Source organism: Chiloscyllium plagiosum, unplaced genomic scaffold (genome assembly GCF_037043375.1).
Source record: "Chiloscyllium plagiosum isolate Xiang-an unplaced genomic scaffold, Cpla_swu_hap1 HiC_scaffold_1, whole genome shotgun sequence".
NCBI lineage: Eukaryota > Metazoa > Chordata > Chondrichthyes > Orectolobiformes > Hemiscylliidae > Chiloscyllium > Chiloscyllium plagiosum.
The window spans coordinates 103145137-103168494 of record NW_028270139.1 but is presented as its reverse complement, the minus strand read 5'-3'; the positions used below and the strand labels follow the sequence as shown (position 1 = coordinate 103168494).

The window sequence follows — 23358 nt, the reverse complement described above, 5'->3', positions numbered from 1 at the left end:
CACAGGTCCAGTAGTTTGAGTATGCCATCTTTGTTGATAGGTTCAATGTCCTGTTGTCTGTTCTGTATGTCCAGCAGGTTGGCTAATGTTCCTCTGGCTAGGGTTTTGTCGACAGAGGTGAACAGTGCCGTTACATCGAATGAGACCATGGTTTCTTCCTTGTCTATGCGTATATTTCTGATGATGCCCAAGAATTCCTGTGTTGATTGTATAGAGTGTCTGGATCCGCTGATCAGGTGTTTCAGTTTCTGCTGTAGTTCTTTAGCCAGTTTGTGTGATGGTGTCCCTGGTAGTGATACTATGGGTCTGAGTGGGATGTCTGGTTTGTGCACTTTAGGTAGTCCATAGAATCTGGGGGTGTTGTTGCTTTCAGGTTTTATTCTCTGTAGGTCAAACCTGGTTATCTGTCCATTTTTTTGTAGGTTCCTCAGTGTATTGTTTATCCTATTGGTGAGCTGTGGGGTGGGGTCAAACTCCCTCTTTTGGTAGGTGTTGGTATCTGCAAGTAATTGTTGCGCTTTTTAGATGTAGTCTGCTTTGTCTAGGATGACCGCCATTCTGCCTTTGTCTACTGGTAGTATGATTATGTTCTTATCGTTTCTTAGTGATATTAGTGCTTCCCTCTCCTTGGTGTTGAGGTTATGTGTTTGTCTTTTCCTTGTTATCAGAGGTACGATACTTTGTCTCACTGTTTGTTGTGTCTCTTCTGTCAGTCCATTGTTCCTGAGTGTACATTCTAGTGCTGCTTGGAAGTCTGCAGAGAACAGCCAGAGAATTCCTAGAGGCATGGCACTCAACCACAGATTCAATCAATAAGCACATCGACCTGGACCCAATATACCGACCACTGCAACAGACAGCTGGAACTGACAACCGGAAGCAGCAGATTCAAACCACTATAAATGCCGGAGGAAACATCACAGAAGCGCTTCACATGAGGTTCCCAAGCACTGAGGATGTCACCTAGACAGGGGATGAAACGTCTGCAACACAAATTCCTAGCTCGGTGAATAGAACCACAACAACGAGCACCCGAGCTACAAAGCTTCTCACAAACTTTGAACATTTCTAATAATTTAAGGGATTTTCTATCATTTTACAAAACAGATAACTTGTTGAACAGCTCAAAACCCCTTCCTTAGATCAATGACAAAAGAACGGCTGTTTTAGCTATATAATTAATTTGCATATGCCAGTCAAACACAAAGTGAGAAATACATGGAAATAGGAATGTTATTTGTTGGAAAGGTCATGATGGGTTGGGAAGCACAAGTGGCCACATAGCAAGTGGAAAAAGGCAAATGCAAATAAAGCAAAATTAACATGTATAGATAAAAAAAACACCAAATTACAGTATATTGATGTTTTGCAGTTGAAAATTCAAAGTCTCAAGTATAGTTACGGCAAATTGGAAGAAGCATGTTGGACTACAATATTCATATGAAATTTGCTAATTTCAAATTAGTTCCCCGAAATAGTGATTCATTTAGATCTGCAGCACTTCACCGTAGAAGCAGGTTTGTTTTTAGGAAGACAGAGGTCTAATGCCGCCAAATAAACTTTGAGACCATCTAGAGACATTGGGATGACAAATTAAGAATTTAGCTTTGTTTAGCTGATAATTGGAGATTTACCCAAAACAGTTAAGGTGCATGAGCAATGTGCAACACTGTATGGTGGTCAATGGGTTGAAATGTGCAATTTTGGAAGGCTGGTAAAACGTAACCACTGCCAAAGACTTACACCCCTCATCTCAGTGTATCAGTTTTATTGAACAATTGAAAGGACAGGATGGTTACTGATACAAAATCAGCACCAACAGGAGGGTGATGATAAACCAAAAGTTTATTTAATAATCAAACCCAGGTGTTGGGAATGGCAGCTGACAGTGCAAGTACTGTATATCAAATCTTAAAATCCAACAGTTGGGAAATCTTTGGTTCTTCTCCTATCAAGTCTCTCTGACATATCAACTTTGATAAAATACAGACAGTTCACCATTTTTCAACTGGAGTATGCAGTCAGAAAACTTCAATTAACAGATTCATATTCTTTCAGTGTATATAAAAGACATAACATGGACAGGTACATGGATAGGAAACGTTTAGAGGAATATGGGCCAAACACACAGACCAATGTTATTAGTTCAGTTGAGGAAACCTGGTCAGCATTGGCAAGTTGTATTAAAGGGTCTGCTTCCATACTGTACTGCTCTATAGCTCTAACTAGACAGTAAAATTCTGGATGTAGGTTTGCTCGCTGAGCTGGAAGGTTCTTTTTCAGATGTTTCATCACCATACTAGGTAACATCTCCAGTGAGCCTTCATACGAAGCATTGCTGATGATTCTGCTTTCTATTTATATGTTTGGGTTTCTTTGGGTTAGTAATGTCATTTCCTATGGCGATGCTTGTCCCAGTTGAAGTGGTGTCCTTCCTCATCGCTATGTGAGGATATTACTGAGAGGTAGTCATGTCGTTTTGTGGCTAGTTGATGTTCATGTTTTCTGGTGGCTAGTTTTCTGCCTATTTGTCCAACGTAGTGTTTGTTACAGTCCTTGCACGGTATTTTGAAAATGACATTAGTTTTGCTTGTTGTCTGTATAGGGTCTTTCAAGTTCATTAGCTGCTGTTTTAGTGTGTTGGTGAGCTACCATGATGCCAAGGGGTCTGAGTATCTGGCCATCATTTCCAAGATATCTTTGATGTAGGGCAGAATGGCTAAGGTTTCTGGACGCATTTGGTCTGTTTGTTTGGGTTTGTTGCTAGAGAAATCTGCGGACTGTGTCATTGGGTACCCATTCTTTTTGAAAACACTGTATATAGGTGATTTTCCTCTGCTCTGCGTAGTTCCTCTGTGCTGCAGTGTGTGGTGGCTCGTTGGAATAATTGATATTTGGTTCGTATGTGTTGTTTTGCTGTAGACATTGGTTTGAAGTTCCCCACTGGCTGTTCGCTCTACTGTGACATCTAGGAATGGCAGTATGTTGTTGCTTTCCTCCTCTTTAGTGAATTTTATGCCAGTAAGGGTATAATTGATTATTTTGAATGTTTCCTCTAATTTGTTTCATTTAATGATGTCAAACGTGTCATTCACTTAACGGACCCAAAGTTTGGATTGGATGAGTTGCAGAACTATTTGTTCAAGTCTCTGCATTACTGTCTCTGCTAAGAACGCGGAGATTGGAGATCCCATGGGTGTTCCATTGGCTTGTCTGTAGGTTTTGTTGTTGAAAGTGAAGTGGGTGGTAAGGCATAGGTCCACTAGCTTGATGATGAAGTTGGTGGTGTTTTGCGTATGTGTCTTTGGGTCTTCGAATAGTGTAGTCAGTGTTTCCTTGGCCTGGTTGATGTTGATTGATGTGAACAGGGCTGTTACATCAAAGGAGACCATTATTTCATCCTCTTCTATGTCAGTGTCTTTGATGGTCTTCAGGAATTCTTGGATGGAGTGGATGGAGTGGTGTGAGTCTTCTACTAAGTGTTTTAGTCTTTGGTGTAGCTCCTTGGCCAATCTCTAAGTTGATGTTCCAGGTAGCGAGACTACAGGTCTGAGGGGAGGACCTGGTTTGTGAATTTTGGATACTCCGGAGAAGTGTGGTGTGTTGGATCCGTCTGGTTTCATTTTTTGGAGGTCAGTCTTATTTATTTCAAGATTTCTGAAGTTATTTTGAGTAGGGGTGAGATTCGGTTCTCTAGTTGTGGGTTTGGGTCTATCACCACTTGTTGGTACGTGTTGCTATCTGCAAGTAGTGCATTCACTTTTTCAATGTAGTCTCTTTGATTTAAAATGACTGTCAAGCGTCCTTTGTCTGCAGGTAGGATAATAATGTTTTTATCTTTTCTTAGTCTTTCGAGTGCTTTTCTTTCTTGTGTACTGTTAAATTATTTTGAAGCTGTTCTCTTGACTTTAACTACGTATTGGTCTTGCTGACAGTTTAAACCTTAAACCTAAATTTCAAAAGACTGCATGTTTGTTTTATTACTACTGCAAATGTCTTTTTGTAATATGAAAACAGTGATCTGATCAGCACAAGTTTGACTAATATCACAACTCTACTTGATAATGCTATCCTAAGGAGAGCTTGTTATTCACATTAGAACAAATAATGTGATACACTTGTATTTGCCTCAGTTGTATGAAATTTTTTTGTTTAACATTCTTGTTCAAGAAGCAAAGCTGGAATAGAAATACTGCAGATAGAAAGGATGAAAAAAATTATTGTTAAATAAAAACTGCAAACAAAATCAAAGATTTTTTTGCCAAAGGAAGTTCAGATGCTTCTCACAATCCTTTAAAGGTGGTAAACATTTTCAGGATCCAGTGATGGTGATTGGTCAGTTAATTTAAATTTCTATACGGTACATTTGAAATTTACTGGAAAGATCTACACCCACAAGGTGGATGACTTAAGGACATCTGATGCTGAATAATTTCACTGTCAATATTTTTTATTGATTCCATACAGGAGGTGACACCACATGAAAGGTTTCAAGTTTAAAAAGTGCAATATGGCAGCTGATCATGTTGAAACACACAAAAGTAGCACTGGTGGATGCTCATCGATGATTCAAAAGAAATTTAACACGCTGCCACACTAGACCCTCTTAATATCAGGACTTGTCACACAAGTGGATGTGAAAATTCACAATTGAGAGTTGATTGTAATATCAAAAAAATCTTTTTAACCAAAGGAAGAACCAGAGAGATATTTTAACTGAAGTCTTGACTCATTCTAATTTCCCTCTGTGACCTGCTTCAAAGAATTTCAAGAATAAACAAATGCCTTCATCACCCAATTTCCCACCGAATGTTATGAACAAAGCCTCATAAAACTAATAGCTATCAAAATATGATCAATAGGATGGACAATTCTGGATTTAATTTTAGAGAATTAAAGTATTAAAAGAGTATTAGTGGGAGAGTACTTTTGCAATTAGCAATTTAGCAAAAGTGGACTGAAATGGCGACTTGAAGTCTGTGTCTATGTTAAAGCAATGTCATTCAGGAAGAAGGTTCACTATAAATATATTCTGAAAAAGAGAGACAGCCAATTCCAATGCCCAATTGAAGAAAGAGAAACTTCACTTCTGCAGATAGCCTAAAAAGATAGACAGCCTGGGGATCAAATTTAAAAGGGGAATTTAGAAACCAAGGAGAGTGCATGTCAAAATATTTGCGAGTAAACATCAAGGAAAATCCAACATTTGTACATGCATAAGGAGCAAGAAGATAATGCCTTTCAGGACCAAAAAAAAACACCTTTGAGTAGAGGTAGAGAATGATGGTTAGGTTCTTGATTGATAAGGCTGTCTTTACAAAAGGGTGCATATCAATATGCCATATTAAGGAAGATCAGTGTAAACAATTGGATGGGGTAAACATTGTAAGAGAAATATTAAAAAGTCTATGAGAAATATATCCAAGCATATAAGAAGAGAAAAAATTACAAAAGATCTGACCACCACACTAGCTACATCAATGGTACTCAAGGATTGAAGGACTGCCAACATTGTACCATTGTTTAAAGAGAAAGCAATTATAGGTAAAAACAATGACTGCAGATGCTGGAAACCAGATTCTGGATTAGTAGTGCTGGAAGAGCACAGCAGTTCAGGCAGCATCCAAGGAGCAGCAAAATCGACGTTTCGGGCAAAAGCCCTTCATCAGAAATAAAGGCAGAGAGCCTGAAGCGTGGAGAGATAAGCTAGAGGAGGGTGGGGGTGGGGAGAAAGTAGCATAGAGTACAATAGGTGAGTGTGGGAGGGGATGAAGGTGATAGGTCAGGGAGGAGGGTGGAGTCGATAGGTGGAAAAGGAGATAGGCAGGTAGGACAAGTCCGGCCCCTCCCCCACTCACCTATTGTATTCTATGCTACTTTCTCCCCACCCTCCTCGAGCTTATCTCTCCATGCTTCAGGCTCTCTGCCTTTATTCTTGATGAAAGGCTTTTGCCCGAAACGTCGATTTCGCTGCTCCTTGGATGCTGCCTAAACCGCTCTGCTCTTCCAGCACCACTAATCCAGAATCTGGTTTCCAGCATCTGCAGTCATTGTTTTTACCTCGTTGATTTTAAGCCTACTGCGAATCCTCTTGCAAGGATGCCTGCCTTGAAGAAGTTTTCCTCCTCTCTCTACAAGAATCTCAGGGAGTCCCTCTCCCACTGCAACTCCCAGGTCATTTCCTCTGCCCTGAAGCTCTTCAACCATGTCATGAAACAAACTCGCTACCACAGCCACATTTGCTGGACTTGTCCTACCTGCCTATCTCCTTTTCCACCTATCCACTCCATCCTCTCCTCCCTTACCTATCACCTTCATCCCTTCCCCCACTCACCTATTGTACTCTATGCTACTTTCTCCCCACCCCCACCCTCCTCTAGTTTATCTCTCCATGCTTCAGGCTCTCTGCCTTTACTCTTGATGAAGGGCTTTTGCCCGAAACGTCGATTTTGCTGCACCTTGGATGCTGCCTGAACTGCACCACTAATCCAGAAAGCAATTATAGGCTAGTTAACTGGTTAGAATCAGAATTTTGAAATGCAGGAAGTCTTCTACCCACTGAATCTTTATAGTTTCCTGGAAGAGCAATTCAGCTTGTGGCACTTGCTGCACTCCACCATCCCTCCAGGCAGCAAGAACTATTTCAAATTCTGTTTTGAAGCCACGATTAAATAAGCCTCCAGCACACTTTTCACGCAGAGCACTCCAAATCCTGTTGTGGGTAAATTAGAGTCTAGAGATGTACAGCACAAACACAGACTCTTCAGTCAAAGCCGACCAAGAATCTTAAATTAATCTAGCCCTATTTGTCAGCATTTGGCCCATATCTCTCTAAACCCTTCCTGCTCATATACCATCCAGATGCCTTTTTAAATGTTGCAATTGTATCAGCCTACTCAGGCAGCTCATTCCATACAAGCACCATTCTCTGCATGGAAAAGTTGCCCCTTAGCTCTCAAATCTTTCCCCTCTCACCTTAAACATATGCCTTGGGGAAAAGATCCTGACTATTCATCCTATCCATGCCCCACATGATTTCATAAACCTCTAAGGTCACCCCTCAGCTTCCGACATTCCAGAGAAAATAGCCCAAGCCTATTCAGCCTCTCCTTATGGCTCAAATCCTCCAATCTTGGCAAAATCCTTGTAAATCCATTCTTAACCCTTCCAAGTTTCACAACACCTTTCCTGTAGCAGAAAGACCTGAACTGAACGCAGTATTCCAAAAGTGGCCTGCCAATATCCTATACAGCCGCAACATGACTTCCCAACTCCTATACTTAATGCACTGACCAATAAGGGCAAGCATACCAACAGCCTTCTTCACTACCCTATCTACCGGTGAGTGCAAGTTCAAGGAACCACATGTAGTGGAACAGAGGAACCATGGTGTCTATATTTCACATGTAGCAGGACGAGCTGATAAGATAGTTAAGACTGTTTTGGTATGTTTCCCTTTCTTTCTCAGCCAAGGAAATTATGCCAGAACTGTACACAGGACTCTAAACAGATCAAAACTTGAGTACTGTGCAGATCTGGTTACCACATTAACAGAAAGCTGAGATCATATTAGAGGACGCAAAGCAGGATTACAACGATGTTAAAATTTTCCAGTCTTGGTGATGAGGAGGATAGATGATGTAAGCACTTGGAGCAAGAGTGGACTGTACAGCCTATTCAGCCAGCTTCATTGTTCAATAGAATTGTGGCTGACCTTCAGCTTGAACTGCCTGGGATTAACTTCATTCAAAGTGCAGGTTGAGGAAATACTTAATCCTGGCATATAAAATTAATTAAGGCCCTTTATAGTCTTAGCAACAGGATCAAATAGCAAGTGGCATGAGTTTAAAGCAGTTAGTAAGAGAATGAATAGAGAGGTGTGTAAATATTTTAAATTCAGAGGATTAGTGACCCAGAACTCACTGCTGAAAGGGGGATAATGGCAAAAGCTCTCACCACATTTAAAAATGTACTTGGATGTCTTGCAAAGCTGTAACCGCATAAGGCTATGGACTATGTGCAGCAAGTTTGGATAAGGGTAGCTAAATACTGATCGATCATGACAGACACAATGAGGTAAATGGCTACCTCTTGCATTATTTTCCACAATTTGATCTCAAATCTCTGATTATACAAAAACAGCGACCTGGAAAAAGATTAAATGCTCCCTTCAGCTCACCCCATAGATTTATGCATAAGCAACTTGAGTGAGTTGTTTTGGTCATTGTTTATTACAACACAATATTGTAAACACTTACTCATCCCCAATCAAAGCATTTTATTTCATCCTTAAAGGCTTGCCTGCACATTAGCACACTGAGCCAATGGCAGTCATTCTATCTATCAAGTTGTGACATGCCACGAATTTCAGGGGATAGGATAGGGAAGAAGTAGAAGCAAAAGTCAGATCTCTACCTGTGACCACTGCTGGAAATTACGTGATGCTGACATCTGGTGAGGGCAAAACTTGTTAGCCAACTCACCTCCAAAGTAAAGCAGTAGATCATGAAGAATGGTAACTTAAAAGTACTGACAAGCTATTGACAACCTTGAATGCCTCTTCAGAATTTTTGCGAGATCTGCATGGGGACTTCTGGGCTGATGCACAATCTAGAGGCAACTCTGCTCGAAATTCACACACCTTTCCAAGGGACACGAGAGAAAAAGAAATAATGAAACAAGAAAGTCTTTAAATTATTAAAGACAATGTATTATCATTAGCTTACCTGAGAGAGTGAAACCACACTGTTATCTTCATTAATTGCTTCATCAACAATTAGTCGATTGGGTCTATGCTTCTGCTTCAGAATAGCAGTTGACAAGTCATCAGATTTGGACCTACAAAACAAAAACCTTTGCATTACATGGTCACACTAAAAGTCCCATCACCTTATGGTACATCAACAGTTGGGATAGTTCAGTGAAACTCACTTAATTGCATCAATTTGAAACTCATTATTTTGTTAGCAGATTTATAGTAACAAGATTGGTGATAAACAGCCATAGTATTTTAGTTGCTATTAGATTCTATTGTATCAGAATTTTACAATTGATTTTCAGCTACTTCCATAGATTAAATAGTATCCTATTTTAAAACCTACAGTCCACCACCAGAGGTCTCAAACTATATTTCTGAAATTTTAAACTAATTTTAAGTTTTTACAGCATATTCTACATTATACTGATTTCCAAATCATATCACAATAAATGAAAAATGACTTTCAAATTGTGTTAACCCATACAGTCTACATATACAAGGAGATAGTCTTTTAAAATGACATGGGCTATATGTCAAGCACTTTCTTGTTTTCTGGATGACAGCAGTTAATATATCCTTATAAAGAAAAGTCCATGGGGGGGGAAAGAGAGAGAGAGAGAGAGAGAGAGAGAGAGAGAGAGAGAGAGAGAGAGAGAGAGAGAGAGAGAACACACGCAAGACAAAGAGCCAGTGTTCATGAAGAGGGAAGACACATAACAGCATAATCACAATCATCATGAGTATTAAAGTTATTCCGTTAACATCCTGCCTTTATTACGTGCTCTCATTTCTTACCTCCACCTTTACAGGGTCTTCATTTTCCATTCAAGATTATTTCTTGCTATCCGACTTATTCTCATACAGGTCATTCTGGTATAATGCATGTTTAGTCAACGCGAATTGCCGAAAATGAGTTGTGGGCGCTGTTTGGATACTGCGAACTTTCTACTGAATGGGTATAGCAATTTTCTATAGTGATCTCCTACAGCATGATTTTTTATAACAATTTTCTATAGTACAATTTTCTATAGTGCAAGGTTGCAGAGGAATGCAATTGCCACGTTAGACAGAACACTGTCAACAAACCAACCCACCATCCTTTCAAAAACGCATACACCTCTGAATATTTAGTTCCCAGCTTTGATCTCTTTGGAACTATGCCTCCAAGAAGGTTAAGATAATACTCATTAATCTGTATGTGCGCCATTAATTCAGTTACTTTGTACCACAAGCATTCAAGTAAAGAGCCATTAATTTTGCCTTTTTAACCATACTGTCCCCTTTGACCCCAGTTACAGCTGGGGTTTTTTCTGTATTTATGTACTCTACCCCTTCCTAACCCATTCTGGGCATCATTAACCAAAAATAGCTGTCATCTCTTCTGATTTGGAGGTATTTATTTCCCCAATTAAATCCTCCTCAGCCCTTCATTAATTTAAAGCACTCTCTGCAGCCCTACATTATTCAATGGACACTGAAAACCCACAGTATATTACACCATGGAGTAGAATATGGGTTAATGTGAAGAAACACCCTCTCAAATATTCACATGACAGAGCAAATAAAGGCATGTAGCATGCCATGTATTTTAACCATCAAATTATTTTGGTTGCCAATTTATTTTGATTTGAGGTGGGAACTAAACTTGGCTACATCATTTTGAAGGTTAGCAGATTGTCCGTTGGCTTTATTTTAAAAACAAACATGTATTTGTTAATTATTTTTAAACTAACATCTGTTACTAAAACTTACAATAGAACAATAAGCCTTTTTAAAGGCAATTTTCCAGTCTGCCAGCAGCAGCCTTTTCAATTTCACATCAAATATCATTAGTTTACTGCTGTTACCAAAAGAAACTAATGTGCACACTTAAGTAAAGCCAGAAAAATAATTTGGAGATGGAATACACCAGGTGTGAGAAGGAGTCAAGTTTTTTAAAGACCAAACATCAGGTTTCCTTTCAGAAATTGAAATAAAAGACAAACAAGCAATGAACTTAAGTAAATGTATTTTAAACGAAAGTTGTGAAGATTTATTAACTCAAGTCAATTTGTTAATGATTAATGGCTCTCTAACTTCATCACACCTGCTTTTGGTCTGCCCAATCACAGATGTTCAAATCGAGTAGGCCCCATAGGCTTGTCCCATGGCAGGTTCACATACATAAAATTTAAATCCATGTTTCCATTTAATTTGCATACATCTCAAACAATGAAACAATACTGTTTAAGAAGCCGACAGGCACATAAAAATAAGCCAAACCAGCACACAGATTCCAAATTTAAAACAGGTGTGGAGCAATTCCATTGCATGCTACTATTTGAGTGTATTCTATAATACTTAGCAGCAGATTGAGTTAACTTTTGTAACAACTGCACCACTTTTCCTCAACAGTAACAAAATATTCTTCATTCAATTTCACTTGTATAGTCATTTCTATTGTAATTGTTATTGGTGATCAACTAAACACATTTACAGAGCACTTTCAATACAATAAAAGTCCCACTGTACAGATATGTGCTCAAACAAAATTTGACACCAGTCCATAAAGTCCATTTTACCAGATGACCATAAATCTGAGCAAAAAGTTAAGTTTTAAAGAGGAAAAAAAGGCAAATAAGGGAAACATTTATGGCAGGAACTCCAGAACTCCATCATAGCAGCTACGGTGTGGAGAAATAGATTAAGGATGCACACACTGCTAGAAATAGAGAAGCAAAAGTATCTGAAAATTGCAGAGGTGATGGAAGGTTAGAAAACAAGAAAGGGAAAGACCATGGAGGAATTTAACAACAAAAAAGAGAATATTAAACATTTGACTAATTGGAAGATGACACAAGTCAACAAGCACAGAGGTGACAGGTGAATGGTTCATGGTACGAGTTACAAGACAGGCAATTTTGGAACAGGTCAAGTTCACAGACTGCAAGTTAGGAAATCAGCCAGATACTTTGAAGTACTGAACTTGGAAGCGTAGTTTCTGCAGATTCAAAATTAAATGAATGAACAAGTCATCAAAAATACTGGAAAGAGACTTTTATAATGTGAAATAATTACAGTCATTGTACTACTATCAATCACATTTCACGATAAGGCTGGCTTAAAAATTAGGATGGACCATCCCATCTAAACAGGTTTGGAAATTTAAACCTGCGAACAAAACATTAAAATTAGCAAGGCTGTAAACCACTGTTTGTAGGGATTTATTCTTAGCATGCTCTCCCTTCAGAATTCAAGCAACCCTTAAAGTTGGCAATCACATGTTTTCAACAAATCTTTCCAGCCTGTGATTCCTCCATGGCCTTTCCCTCCCTTGTTTTCCAGCCTTACATAACCTGTGATTCCTACCACCTCAAAGGACAATAGGTGAACAGGAACACTGTCACCTGTAAGTTCCCTTCCAAGCCACATACCATCGTGATCTGGAAATATGTAAGTGCTCCTTCACTTTCACTGGGTTAAAATCCTGGAACTCCTTCCCTAACACCACAAGCATATCTATAGAGACACAGAAAATATGTGCAGGAGTAAGCTATTCTGCACTTGGAGCCTGCACAACCATTCAATATGATCATGGCTGATCATGCAATATCAGTATCCCACCCCTGCTTCCTTTCCATTCCTCTTGATCCCTTCAGCCACAAGGGTCACATCCAGCTCCTTCCTGAATATATCTAATGAACTGGCCCCAACGGCATTCTGTGATAGAGAATCCCAGAGGGTCACAACTCTCAAAGTGAACAAATTCTTCCTCATCTCAGTTCTGAATAGCTTAACCCTTATTTTAGATTGTGATCCCTAGTTCTGGACTTTTCCCAACATTGGGAACAGAGTTCCCACATCTAGTCTATCCAGTCCCAATATGATTTTGTGTATTTCTATGAGATCCTTCATCATTCTTCCACATTCCAGTGAGTACAAGCCCATTCAGTCCCGTCTTCCTTCTTATGGTGACCCTGCCATCCCAGGAATCAATCTGGTGAACTTTCACTGGATTCTCTCAATAACAAGGATATCCTAACTCAGACTAAGAGACCAGAACTCTTTCTTACAGACTGCAGCAGCTCAAGGTGTCACTCACCACAAGAGGAATTAAAGACAGGCAATGAGATTTGTTTTGAATCAATCTGTAATTTCACAGTTGCCAGCATTGATTCAACACCTCAACTAAATGCCCATTATTCAGGCATAAATCCTCATAGCATGTTGAAATATCAAAATGTCAAATCAAATTCATTATTATTCTCACCTGACGTGTAGAATTGTTCCAAATTTTAAAGACTGACTCGACATTTACTTCAAGTGAAAATCTGAACCTGCTTCTTGCATTTCACAAAGTGACTGACACTATTTCACAATGTGAACAGACAGAACCAAGTTACAACTTGTATTTACATAGTAATTTTAATGGAATAAAACACGACAGGTACTGAGCGGAGAACGATGAAACAAAGCCATCAAGCCAAAAACTCGGTTAAAGATGTAAATGGTGTTTTTAAAAAAAGAAATAGAGGGGTTAAGGGAGGGTTAAAAAAAAATCTGTGTTAGATTGATGTTTCAAATAATCAAGCATTCAGTTTGCAGAGAATGGAATAACAGAACAACTATAATGTGTCATGATTTGGTGATGCCGGTCTTGGACTATAATGTGAATAGACACCAAGTCAGAAAGCCTTTGTTGTAATTGTACAATACCAATTTTCCAGTAAAAGGAACATGAAAACTATTTGCACTTTTGTCACTGCCAAACTTTAAGGTATTAGCCATATGACAATTTATTTTGGTGAAAACACAGGAATAAGTTAAGGTATGTCCAACTCAATGAGAATACTGGAAATACAAAATTTAACACTACTGAAGGCTGTAATCAACAGGCAACTTGTTAATTGTAATATTAAGACCATCAGCCAAAGAAAACAAAAACAAAGGAAGACTTCCTGTTTTGCTGCAACGATTCATTGTTTATATGATGCTAAATAACTTCTCCTGATAACTATGGAATGTATATAACAAGTGAATTTTATTTTTATTGCATTGCTTGGCAGAGACTCAAAAGCAAGCATCATTTACAGCTAATGTACATTTGAACTAAATTATTTATATCATCCCATGTTATAATACAGAGAACATAGCACTTCCAGAAATAATGGGCTTTTTGAAGGTAATGCACATTACCTTCAAGCATCAGGTTGAAATCTTTGAGGAGAAAGTGAGGACTGCAGATGCTAGAGATCAGAGCTGAAAATGTGTTGCCCAAATCATCGATTCTCCTGCTCCTTAGATGCTGCCTGACCTGCTGCACTTTTCCAGCAAGTAATTACTCATTGCCAAGTCTCAAGTACGGAGCAATCATATCCAAGATTACCAGTGCTGGAAACATTGGTCGCACTCACTAACCATGGTGAAAATTAGACACTTGGAGCTGTCCAATCCTTTGCATGATCTTAACTAGAAGACTTAAGATAAAATAATACTTCAGAGACATTGTAATATCCCAGTTGCAGGTGTAATTTTGTTTCTGTTGAAATTTTCCATATATCAGTGTGATGCTATTTTATAGATGGAAATGTGTTGCTGGAAAAGCGCAGCAGGTCAGGCAGCATCTAGGGAACAGGAGAATCGACGTTTCGGGCATTAGCCCTTCTTCAGGAATCAGGCTAATGCCCGAAACGTCGATTCTCCTGTTCCCTAGATGCTGCCTGACCTGCTGCGCTTTTCCAGCAACACATTTCCATCTCTGATCTCCAGCATCTGCAGACCTCACTTTCTCCTCAAAGATTTCAACCTGATGCTATTTTATACCTAGTCTTAAAAGATATTTTAGCACATATAAGAGCACATTGTTTGGTGCATAAGCATTAAAGCTCTTCAGTTTTTCACTGACACATTGAGGAATTATTTGTAAGAACATGGGATTTAGACACAATTTTAAAATAACTTAAGAGTGGTTACAGTACAACAGGAGGCCTTCTGACATGGAGTTCACACTACCCTCATACATTTTATGCCTGCAGTTCCTGTTGCCTATAATTCCGATATTGTTATCAAATTCGCTCTTGAAAGCCAAAACTAAATCTGCTTTAGAGACAAAAAAACTGCAGATGCTGGAATCCAAGGTAGACAAGCAGCAGGCTGGAAGAACACAGCAAGCCAGGCAACATCAGAAGGTGAGGAAATCAACACTGAGTGTAGCCCTTTTCCAGGGCTGAGGGTGATTGTAAGGGGAACTGCAGATAAGGGGGGTTGGGAGGAGAGAAGGGCAGGGTGGTAAGGTAAGGATAGGTGAAGACAGGTAGAGAGTACAACCTGGTTGGTCAATAGGAGGAATGAATCCGGTTGGCAGCTGGAAGGAAAGGTCGGTCAGAGGAATGGAAGGGAGGGGAAAAGTTTGCTGGAAAGGGAGCCAGGAATCTAAAGGGATGTTATTTGAAATTGTACAGCACAACGTCGAGTCCTCTGGGCTGGAGGGTGCCCAAGTGGAAGATGAAGTATAGTTCTTCGAATTTGCGGTCTGATGCACTGTGGCAGTGGAGGAGGCCGAGGATGGTCATGTCAGAAATGTAGTGGTGAGTGGAATTAAAATGGGTGGTGGCTGGGAGGTCAGGTCGGCCCTTGCAGGCCTGGCTGAGATTGCAGCGCCCTGAGTTTACGTTTGGTCTCACCGAGGTAGAGAATACCACACCAGGAGCACCAGATACAATAAACTAAGTTCGAAAAGAGGCAGAAGAATTCTGTCTCACCTGGAAGAACTGGTTGGGGCCCTGGATGGAGGTTGGGGGGGGGGGGGGGGGGGGGGGGGGGGGTGCCAGCAGGTTTTACATCTTTTATAGTTGCAGGGGAAAGTACCAGGGAGTTGTCCCAACCAAGGATTGGTGAAGGGAACATTCCCTGCAGAAGGCGGGAGGTGTGGGGAGGGGAAATGTTTTTAGTGATGGGGTGGTAGGTGAGGATAAGGGAGACCTTGTCTTTACTGCTTTTGGGCAGGGAGGGGGGTGGGTTTCAAGCAGTGGAGCGAGGATTGAAGGTGGTGCGCTGTCTAGATGATGGGGGGTGAAGCATATTGTTCAAAATAGGTGGACATATGGGATGCTTGGGAATGGACTGTCTCCTTGTCTGAAAAGATGCAGCAGAGGTGGAGAAATTTGGATTACTGGGTGGAGCTCCTGCAGGAGGGAGGTGGTGTGATCCAGGTAGTTATGGGCGTCTGTGGGTTTAATAGTAAACTTCCATCTGGAGACTGTCACTGCAGAGGTCAATAAAGGGGAAAGTGGTGTTCAAGGTAGACCAAGTGAATTTAAGGGGCGACGTGAAAGTTTTTGGCAGTCGATGAACTGCTCCAATTCAATCTGGGTGCAGAGTGCAGCACTGGTGTAGTCATTAATGTAAGAGAAGATCTGAGATACTGAAGAGGGACTTTGACATAGCTGACAAAGAGGCAGGGGCAGCAAGGCCCATCTGAGTGCCCGTTGCCAACTCCTGGGTTTTGGAGGAAATGGGAAGAGTTAAAAGTTATTAAGGGAGAGGACTAGTTTGGTGAATCTGCTCCACCAAACTTTCAAGTAGTGCAATCCAGATCAAAACTATTTGCAGATTTAATTCAAAATGTCCACAATGTACTCTTATGCAAGGTATGATCTGTCTGGATAGCACAGAAAATTAATACTTTTCACCCTCTCTCAGTAAATGTGACAACAATAAATCCACCATAGATTGGATGATTTCAGAGCAAAATACAAATGGCTAGTAGTTACTTACTAACCATGGCTCTGAAACAACTAAACTCAAGTGAATTTAATTGTAAACATAAAATCCAAACTCAAAAAGGAAAGTCTCAGGAAGTCAATTATTATATCGATGTTTCAATTACTTTGATCTCTGCTTAACCATACTAATTTTTACAGATGCATAGTGCACTTCATCTGCAGGTGAGGAAAATGGGAAAAAAATCAAACATGCCCTACAAAAAAAAAACGCAAACGACTTATTCACAAAATATTGCACGTTCACCTTGGTATGAACCAGGTTGGATGTTGGAAAATGAACCAAAAGTGATTAAATCCTATTTCGTTGGGTCAGCAGCTGCCAGGCTCCACAAAATAGCTCCCCCCACCAAAAAAAAATCGCTCTCGTCATTCGGCTGAAACAAATTGCCGCAAATAATTGCGACGCGATTTTTAACTGCATTTCCGGAGAGGGGCTTTGGTGAAAATAAACCGAGGGCAGAAACTCATATCTGGGATCAGGCCTCTTCAATGAGATGCAGCCTCTCTCAGCTAGGCCTGGATGACACAGTGAAATCGGCGAGGAGCAAACCAGCCTCTCCCTTCCCCCTTCGTGCAGTGGGCGAGGAAAAGCCTGAGGCCTACCGGCCTTCAAAGCGACCGGGAACTACTACCCGCCTCATAGACACATCTGAGGATATACTCACTCTCCTCCCGAAGCCATTACCAATCAGTCTCCCTCTGCTCGCAGGGATTCACTTCTCTGAACCTCTGATGGATAGTATTTTAATCCGTTTTTGTGCTGTCTCCCCTGTCACTCAATGGTCCCTTCTCGCTCCAGCTGCCGAAGTACTAGATAAAAAAAACCCCTGGCAGCCGCTCCAACGCGTCACTCAGAGCTCACAACGAGGCTGCCCAATCCAGAACCTTCTCCCGGAGCCATGACCTCGCAACCCCGCCCGCCCCCGCGCCTGCGCCGCCAAACAGGGCGCGTGAGCCCGCCTCCAACTTCAATCGCCGCACCCGGAAAGGGCTTCGCGCTGCCTTTCTGTTGAGTCATTCTTAAGCACTGCTTGTTTCATCAAGCCTGGTGGAGATGTATAATGGCAGATCTATCAGCACCTTATTCATCTGGGTTTAAATAATTTTTTATTCGTTTTGAAAGTGAAACTTTACAAGTAACTAGCTTTTCCACTCCGCCTCCCGACTGACCATTCGTGATTCCAATCCTTAACAGTTTCCTTTGGTTTTTTTCAAGGTCTAACAGATGGCAATTTGTGTGGAATCCATTCTCTCCTGTTGCTATATTGATTTGTCTTTAAAAATATCCAAAGGGAGTTGGCTCAGACCATGTAGTTCATAAAGAAAGTTGGGTGTACCAAATGGTTTGGATGTACTACAACATCTTTATACCAGAGAGTCGGGGCAGAGGTGAGTGTAGTGGAAATCACTAAGAAGGTGGTGCTAAGGAAGGTAAAAGGTCTGAATGTGAATAAATCATCCAGACCAGATGGACTACACCCTGGCGTTGTGAGGGAGATACTGATGCACTAATGGTTATCTTTCAGGAATCACGAGTCAGGGAGGGTTCCTGAACTGGAAAATGGTGAATGTAACACCCCTGTTTTAGAAGGAAGAGTGGCAGAAAATGGGAAATTATAGGTTGATTCATGTTACCCTGATCATTGGAAAGATTTTAAGAGCCCATTATTTAGGATGAGAGTGCGGAGTTCTTGGAAGTGCATGGTAAAATAGAACTGAGTTAGCAGCTCCTCCTCAAGGGGAGGTCATGCCTGACAAATCTGTTAGAATTCTGAGAGGAAGTAATGAGCAAATTTGACAGAGGAGAGCCATTGGATGTGATCTATTTGGATTTCCAGAAGGCCTTTGACAAGGTGTTGCACAGAGGGCTGCTAAGTAAGTTAACAGCACATACTGTTAGGGGCAAGGTACTGTAGAGGATTGGCTGTAGGCAGAGAGTCAGGATAAAGGGTCATTTTCAGCATGAGAGCCAGCGTACTTGTGGAGTTCTGCAGGGGTCAGTATTGGGACCACAACTATTCTTGTCATACATTAACAATTTGGATGAAGACACTGAGGGCACTTGCTAAGTTTGCAGATGAGGAAAAGCTACATGGAGGGGCAGATATTGTTGAGGAAGCAGGGAGGATAGAAAAGGACAAACTAGGAGGGTGGGCAAAGAAGTCTACTATCTGGGAAAATACATGCTTCCAAATAAATCAGTTGGACTATAACCTGGAGTTGTGAGATTTTTAACCCCAATCCAACACCAGCACCTTCACATCATGCGGGAAAGTACAAGGTTATTCACTTTGGGAGGAAGAATAGAGGTATAGATTATTTTCTAAATGTGGAAAGACTTTGGAAATCTGAAACACAAAGGGTGTTGAGAGTCCAAGTTCAAGATTCTGTTAAGTCTGACATGCAGTTAACTAATGTTGGCAGTTCGGAAGGCAAATGCAATGTTAGCACACATTTTAAGAGGGCGAGAGTACAAGAGCAGAGTAGTACTGCTGAGGATGTATAAGGCTCTTGTCAGACCAAATTTGCAATACTATGAGAAGTTTTACACCCTGTATCTAAGGAACAATGTGCTGGCCTTTGGGGCAGGTCTGAAGGAAGTTTAGATTAATCATCCTGGGGATAAAAGTCTTGTCGTATGAGGAACGATTGAGGACTCTGGGTCTGTATTCAATGGAACTTAGAAAGATGAGGGGAGAATCTTACAGAATGCTGAGAGGCTTGAATAGAGTGCACGTGGAGAAGATGTTTCCACTCGTAGGAAAGACAAGGACCTGAGGGCCCAGCCTCACTCAGGGGACAAAACTTTAGAACTGAGATGGTGAAGAATCTGTGGAACTCATTGCTCCAGAAGGTTATAATTGGTAAGGGGAGCAAAGGTTACAGGAATAAGGCTGGAGAATGGGCTGAGAAGCATATCAAGCTTGATCGAACAGCAGAGCAGACTCATTGGGCCGAATGACCTAATTCTGCCCTTATATCTTATACTTTTCTGGCATTTATCAAAAAGCCTTAACATGAATTATTAGTACTGAAATTTGAGTATTGAGGTTCCTTCTGCACAGCTTTCAGGCAGGTAGAGGGATCCAGAAGGTAGTGCTGAGGAAGCCTCAACCTTTGCTCTTGTCTAACAGATGTGAGAGTTTTGCCCCCTCTTACCAAAGGTAGGATGGCCAGAAATGGCATTTTCCCAACTCCCACTATCTGCCTCAAGATTGAAAATCCAAATCAACATCTCCAATTGCATCGTATGTTCAGTACTATGAATGACAAGTTAAGCCTGTAAACTATACTGAAGTCCCCGAAATGGGGTTTGAACCCATGACCTGTTGACACTAGAGTGCTGAGCCAGGGCTAGTCCATATTTAACTTATCCTCCCCTTTTACTCTGACTTAGGAAAAAGATATGTCTCAGATGTGTATCTTTGCCTCTCTGCGATAGCATTCTCAGTTCCATCCTGGAGGAACTAACAACTCTCAACTTGTGAAGACTGTGTTTTCAGATAGAACTCTCGATGATAAACTGCATCAAACACAATGCTGTTGACAAAACATCTCCCTTTTATCACCTTGGCATTATTCAGGCAAAAGCTCTTAAACGTTGATTCTCCTGCTCCTTGGATGCTGCCTGACTTGCTGTGCTTTTCCAGCACCACACTCTTTTAATTCTGCTCCTATACCTTATGATCAGTGGATATATAATAATGATAATGGTGCAATACCACAGAAATGAAAATAACACAATGTTGACTTTGACAAAATAAAACAATAAGTCATCAAAAATGTCACGTGGGTTTACCAGTGAGGTTTTACACTGATATTGCCTCCATTGCGCTCAGGATCCTGTTATTATTAACAACTTGAAGATTAGAACTTGCTCAATATTGATAAAGCATGACAGTTGAAAAAAAGCCATGTGGACAAAGACCTTGTGTAGTATAGAAACTGTAACATTGAAAACCAAGAAAATCCCAAGAAAGGAAATATTGTGATTTTTTTTTCCAAGAATTTACATGGGAATTTTTGTTTATTCATTCACTGGAATGTGGGAATTGCAGACTGGGCCAGTATTGAGTCCCCATTCCGAGTTGACATTGAGCTGCTTTTTTCTACCTCGACAATCCATTTGATGTAGTTAGATCGCAAATGCTGTTTGGAAAGAGTTCCAGGATTTTGACCCAGTGACACTGAAGGATAAGCAATATATTTCCAAGTCTGGATGGTGACCAGCTTGGAGGGGAACCTACATGTGTTGGTATCCCTATGTATCTGCCACTGTTGTGTGTATGGTAATTATGGTGAACTTTCGCTTTATGAGTCCAATCAGATGAAATCGTGATGACATCATCAGTCATTTTAGACAGGAAGCAGCTTAGTCTGACATTGCTGCCTGCAGAGTGAACACCTCCCTAATAAAGCTTCTGTTCAGCACTTCAGTCCCCTGGTCTTCCTTGAAATGTAAGAGGCATCATTGTCCTTCGTGATGGGAGTAGTCATGGGTTCAGAAGGTGCTGTCTGAGGAACCCTGGTGAAATACTGCAGTCCATCTTGTACATACTACATACTGCTGCTACTGATGGTGGAAGGATGGAATGTTTGTAGATATGATGCCAATCATGTGGGCTGCTTGTCTTGAGTGGGGTCAAGCAGCTTGAGTGATATTGGAACTGTACCCATCCAGGTGAGGAAAAAGTGTTCCATCACATTCCAGACTTGTTCCTTGGGGAGTTAGAGGTGAGTTACTTGCTGCCGGACTCCTCACCTCTTGTCTATTCTTATGGCCATTGTATTTATATGGTTACTCCAGTCCTGTTTCTAATCAATAGTAACCCCCAGGATATTGATTTTTTTTATTCATTCACAGAATTTGGATGCTTTGACCAGGCCAACACTTATTGTCCATCTCAATTGTCTAGAGAGCAGTTGAGAGTTAACCACACCACTGTGGGTCTGGATTGACATGTAGGCCAAACCAGGTAAGAATGGCAGACCAGGTAAGAATGGCAGATCAGGTAAGACTCAGCAAGATGGCGGCGATTCTGTAGAACCGCTGTGGACAGTTCTGCATAACAGTAAAAGCATACTGGTGTTTTGTGCCATCTCTGGCCAACTTATGTGGTGGAATTATTAGTTTAAAACCTTAGAGAACACATATTTGTTAATATTTGGGAGTGGTAAGGATACCAAAGGGAAAAGGAGCAAGCAAACAGCAGCAGGGAGGACAGTCCCCTGCAGCACCAGGTAGACCAGAGACTGCAGCAGCAGCAGCCTCTCCTGATCCCCCTGGAGACCTGACAGACTCGCAGGAATTGGCTGCGGCGATGGAGAGACTTACCTTGAAAGTTGGGGCTGTGATTGAGGAAATCCGTGGGGAGATTCATGCCCAGGTCCAACCTATTGCATCCGTGCTGCAGAAACATGAGCAGGAGATCCAGGGCCTCGGGAAGAGGCTGGAGGTGGTTGAAGGTCAAACTAAGGCCTCGGAAGCTGTGATGGAATCCTCATCCAGTCGAATCCAGGTGCTGGAGCGAGAGGTGCAGGCCTTGCGAGACCATATCGTTGACCTTGAAAATCGAGGTCGGAGGATAAATCTCAGAATTGTCGGGCTCCCTGAAGGTGAGGAAGGTGAGCAGCCACTCAGCTTCTTTGAAAGCTGGCTGCCAAAGTTTTGGGGCCTTCACGTGGAGTCCAGCAGGCTACAGATTGAAAGGGCGTATCAGGTTACAGTGCACAGGTCAGGCCCAGTGCAGGGCCCCCACTTGGTCCTAGTGCACTTCCATTCATATAAGGACAAGCAAGAAGTCATAGAAGCTTCCAGATACCTGGGAAAAGATCCGCAGGCACTGCTGTACAAGGGGTCAAAAATCATGTTTTTCCAGGGTTTTTCAGCAACTGTAATTCAAAAGAGGAAGTCCTTCGATGAAGTTAAAAAGAGGCTGAGGAACCTGGGCAACCAGTACTCTGAGATACCCCACAGTACTTCATTTCAGCCACGAGGACTCAGTTTATACATTTGACTCAGCGAATAAAGCTAAAAACTTTGTGTACACTTTAAAATTGATGGATTAGCCTGAAGAATATGGTTAATGTTTGTTCTCTTTTCTATTTTTCCCCATGTTTTCCCTTCCTTTTTTTTATTCCTTTCTTTCTCCCTAATAATTTCCTTTTTGGAAAGGGGGGAAAATACTTTGGAATAAGTTGTTCCTTTTTTGTAATAACTGGATTTTCTGATGGGAAATTTTGTGGATATTCTTTGTTGTCTCTTTCCCTTTTTTTTTGTTTGTTCTGCTTCTCTTTTAGTCACAAGTAGGGTGACATGAAGCCATGGATGGGTGGAGTGCTCATCCTGACTTTGTCTTTTTTTCTGTTGATTTAAGGATCATCTCCTTGTTTTTTTTTCTGCCTAAGGCTGGAGCATAGTCTGGATTTGAAGGAGCTGTGAAGGAGGGGATGGGTAGGGTGAGTGCCCCCTATGGGCAGGGGGAAGAGTCTTCCATTCAAGGTTTTATGGTTGGTTTTCTTTGTAATTTTTTGGTAGTAATAATTGTTTATAGTTATGATAGAGTAGTTTTTGTATATATAGTTTTTCGATTCTTTGAGTCTTTATTGACTTATGCTCGGTGCTTTGTAAGCAAGGTTCTCCCTCCGAGGGTGTCTGAAAGGGGATATGGCTAAGTGTCTTATTAAATGGTGCACCTGGAACATTAAGGGAAGATATTCACCTGTTAAAAGGGAAAAAGTGCTTTCTAGCCTTAAGAGGGAAAGGGTTGATATCGCTTTGTTGCAGGAAACCCATCTTGATGATGGGGAACACCTGAAGTTACAACAGGGGGGTTA

At 41.1% G+C, this 23358-nt stretch overlaps 1 protein-coding gene across 1 annotated transcript in view; it reads right to left on the bottom strand.

Annotated features, from left to right (window-relative positions):
- vcp (valosin containing protein) overlaps positions 1 to 17338 on the bottom strand; it is a 79212-nt gene extending 61874 nt beyond the window's left edge. The window contains exons 1-2 of the mRNA XM_087989506.1: positions 17187 to 17338; positions 8727 to 8838 (exon numbers count right to left, since the gene is read on the bottom strand). Coding sequence (XP_087845632.1) covers positions 8727 to 8838; positions 17187 to 17203 — 129 coding nt within the window. The 5' untranslated portion in view covers positions 17204 to 17338. The remainder of the gene's footprint in view (positions 1 to 8726; positions 8839 to 17186) is intronic.
- Between the last annotated feature and the right edge of the window lie 6020 nt (positions 17339 to 23358).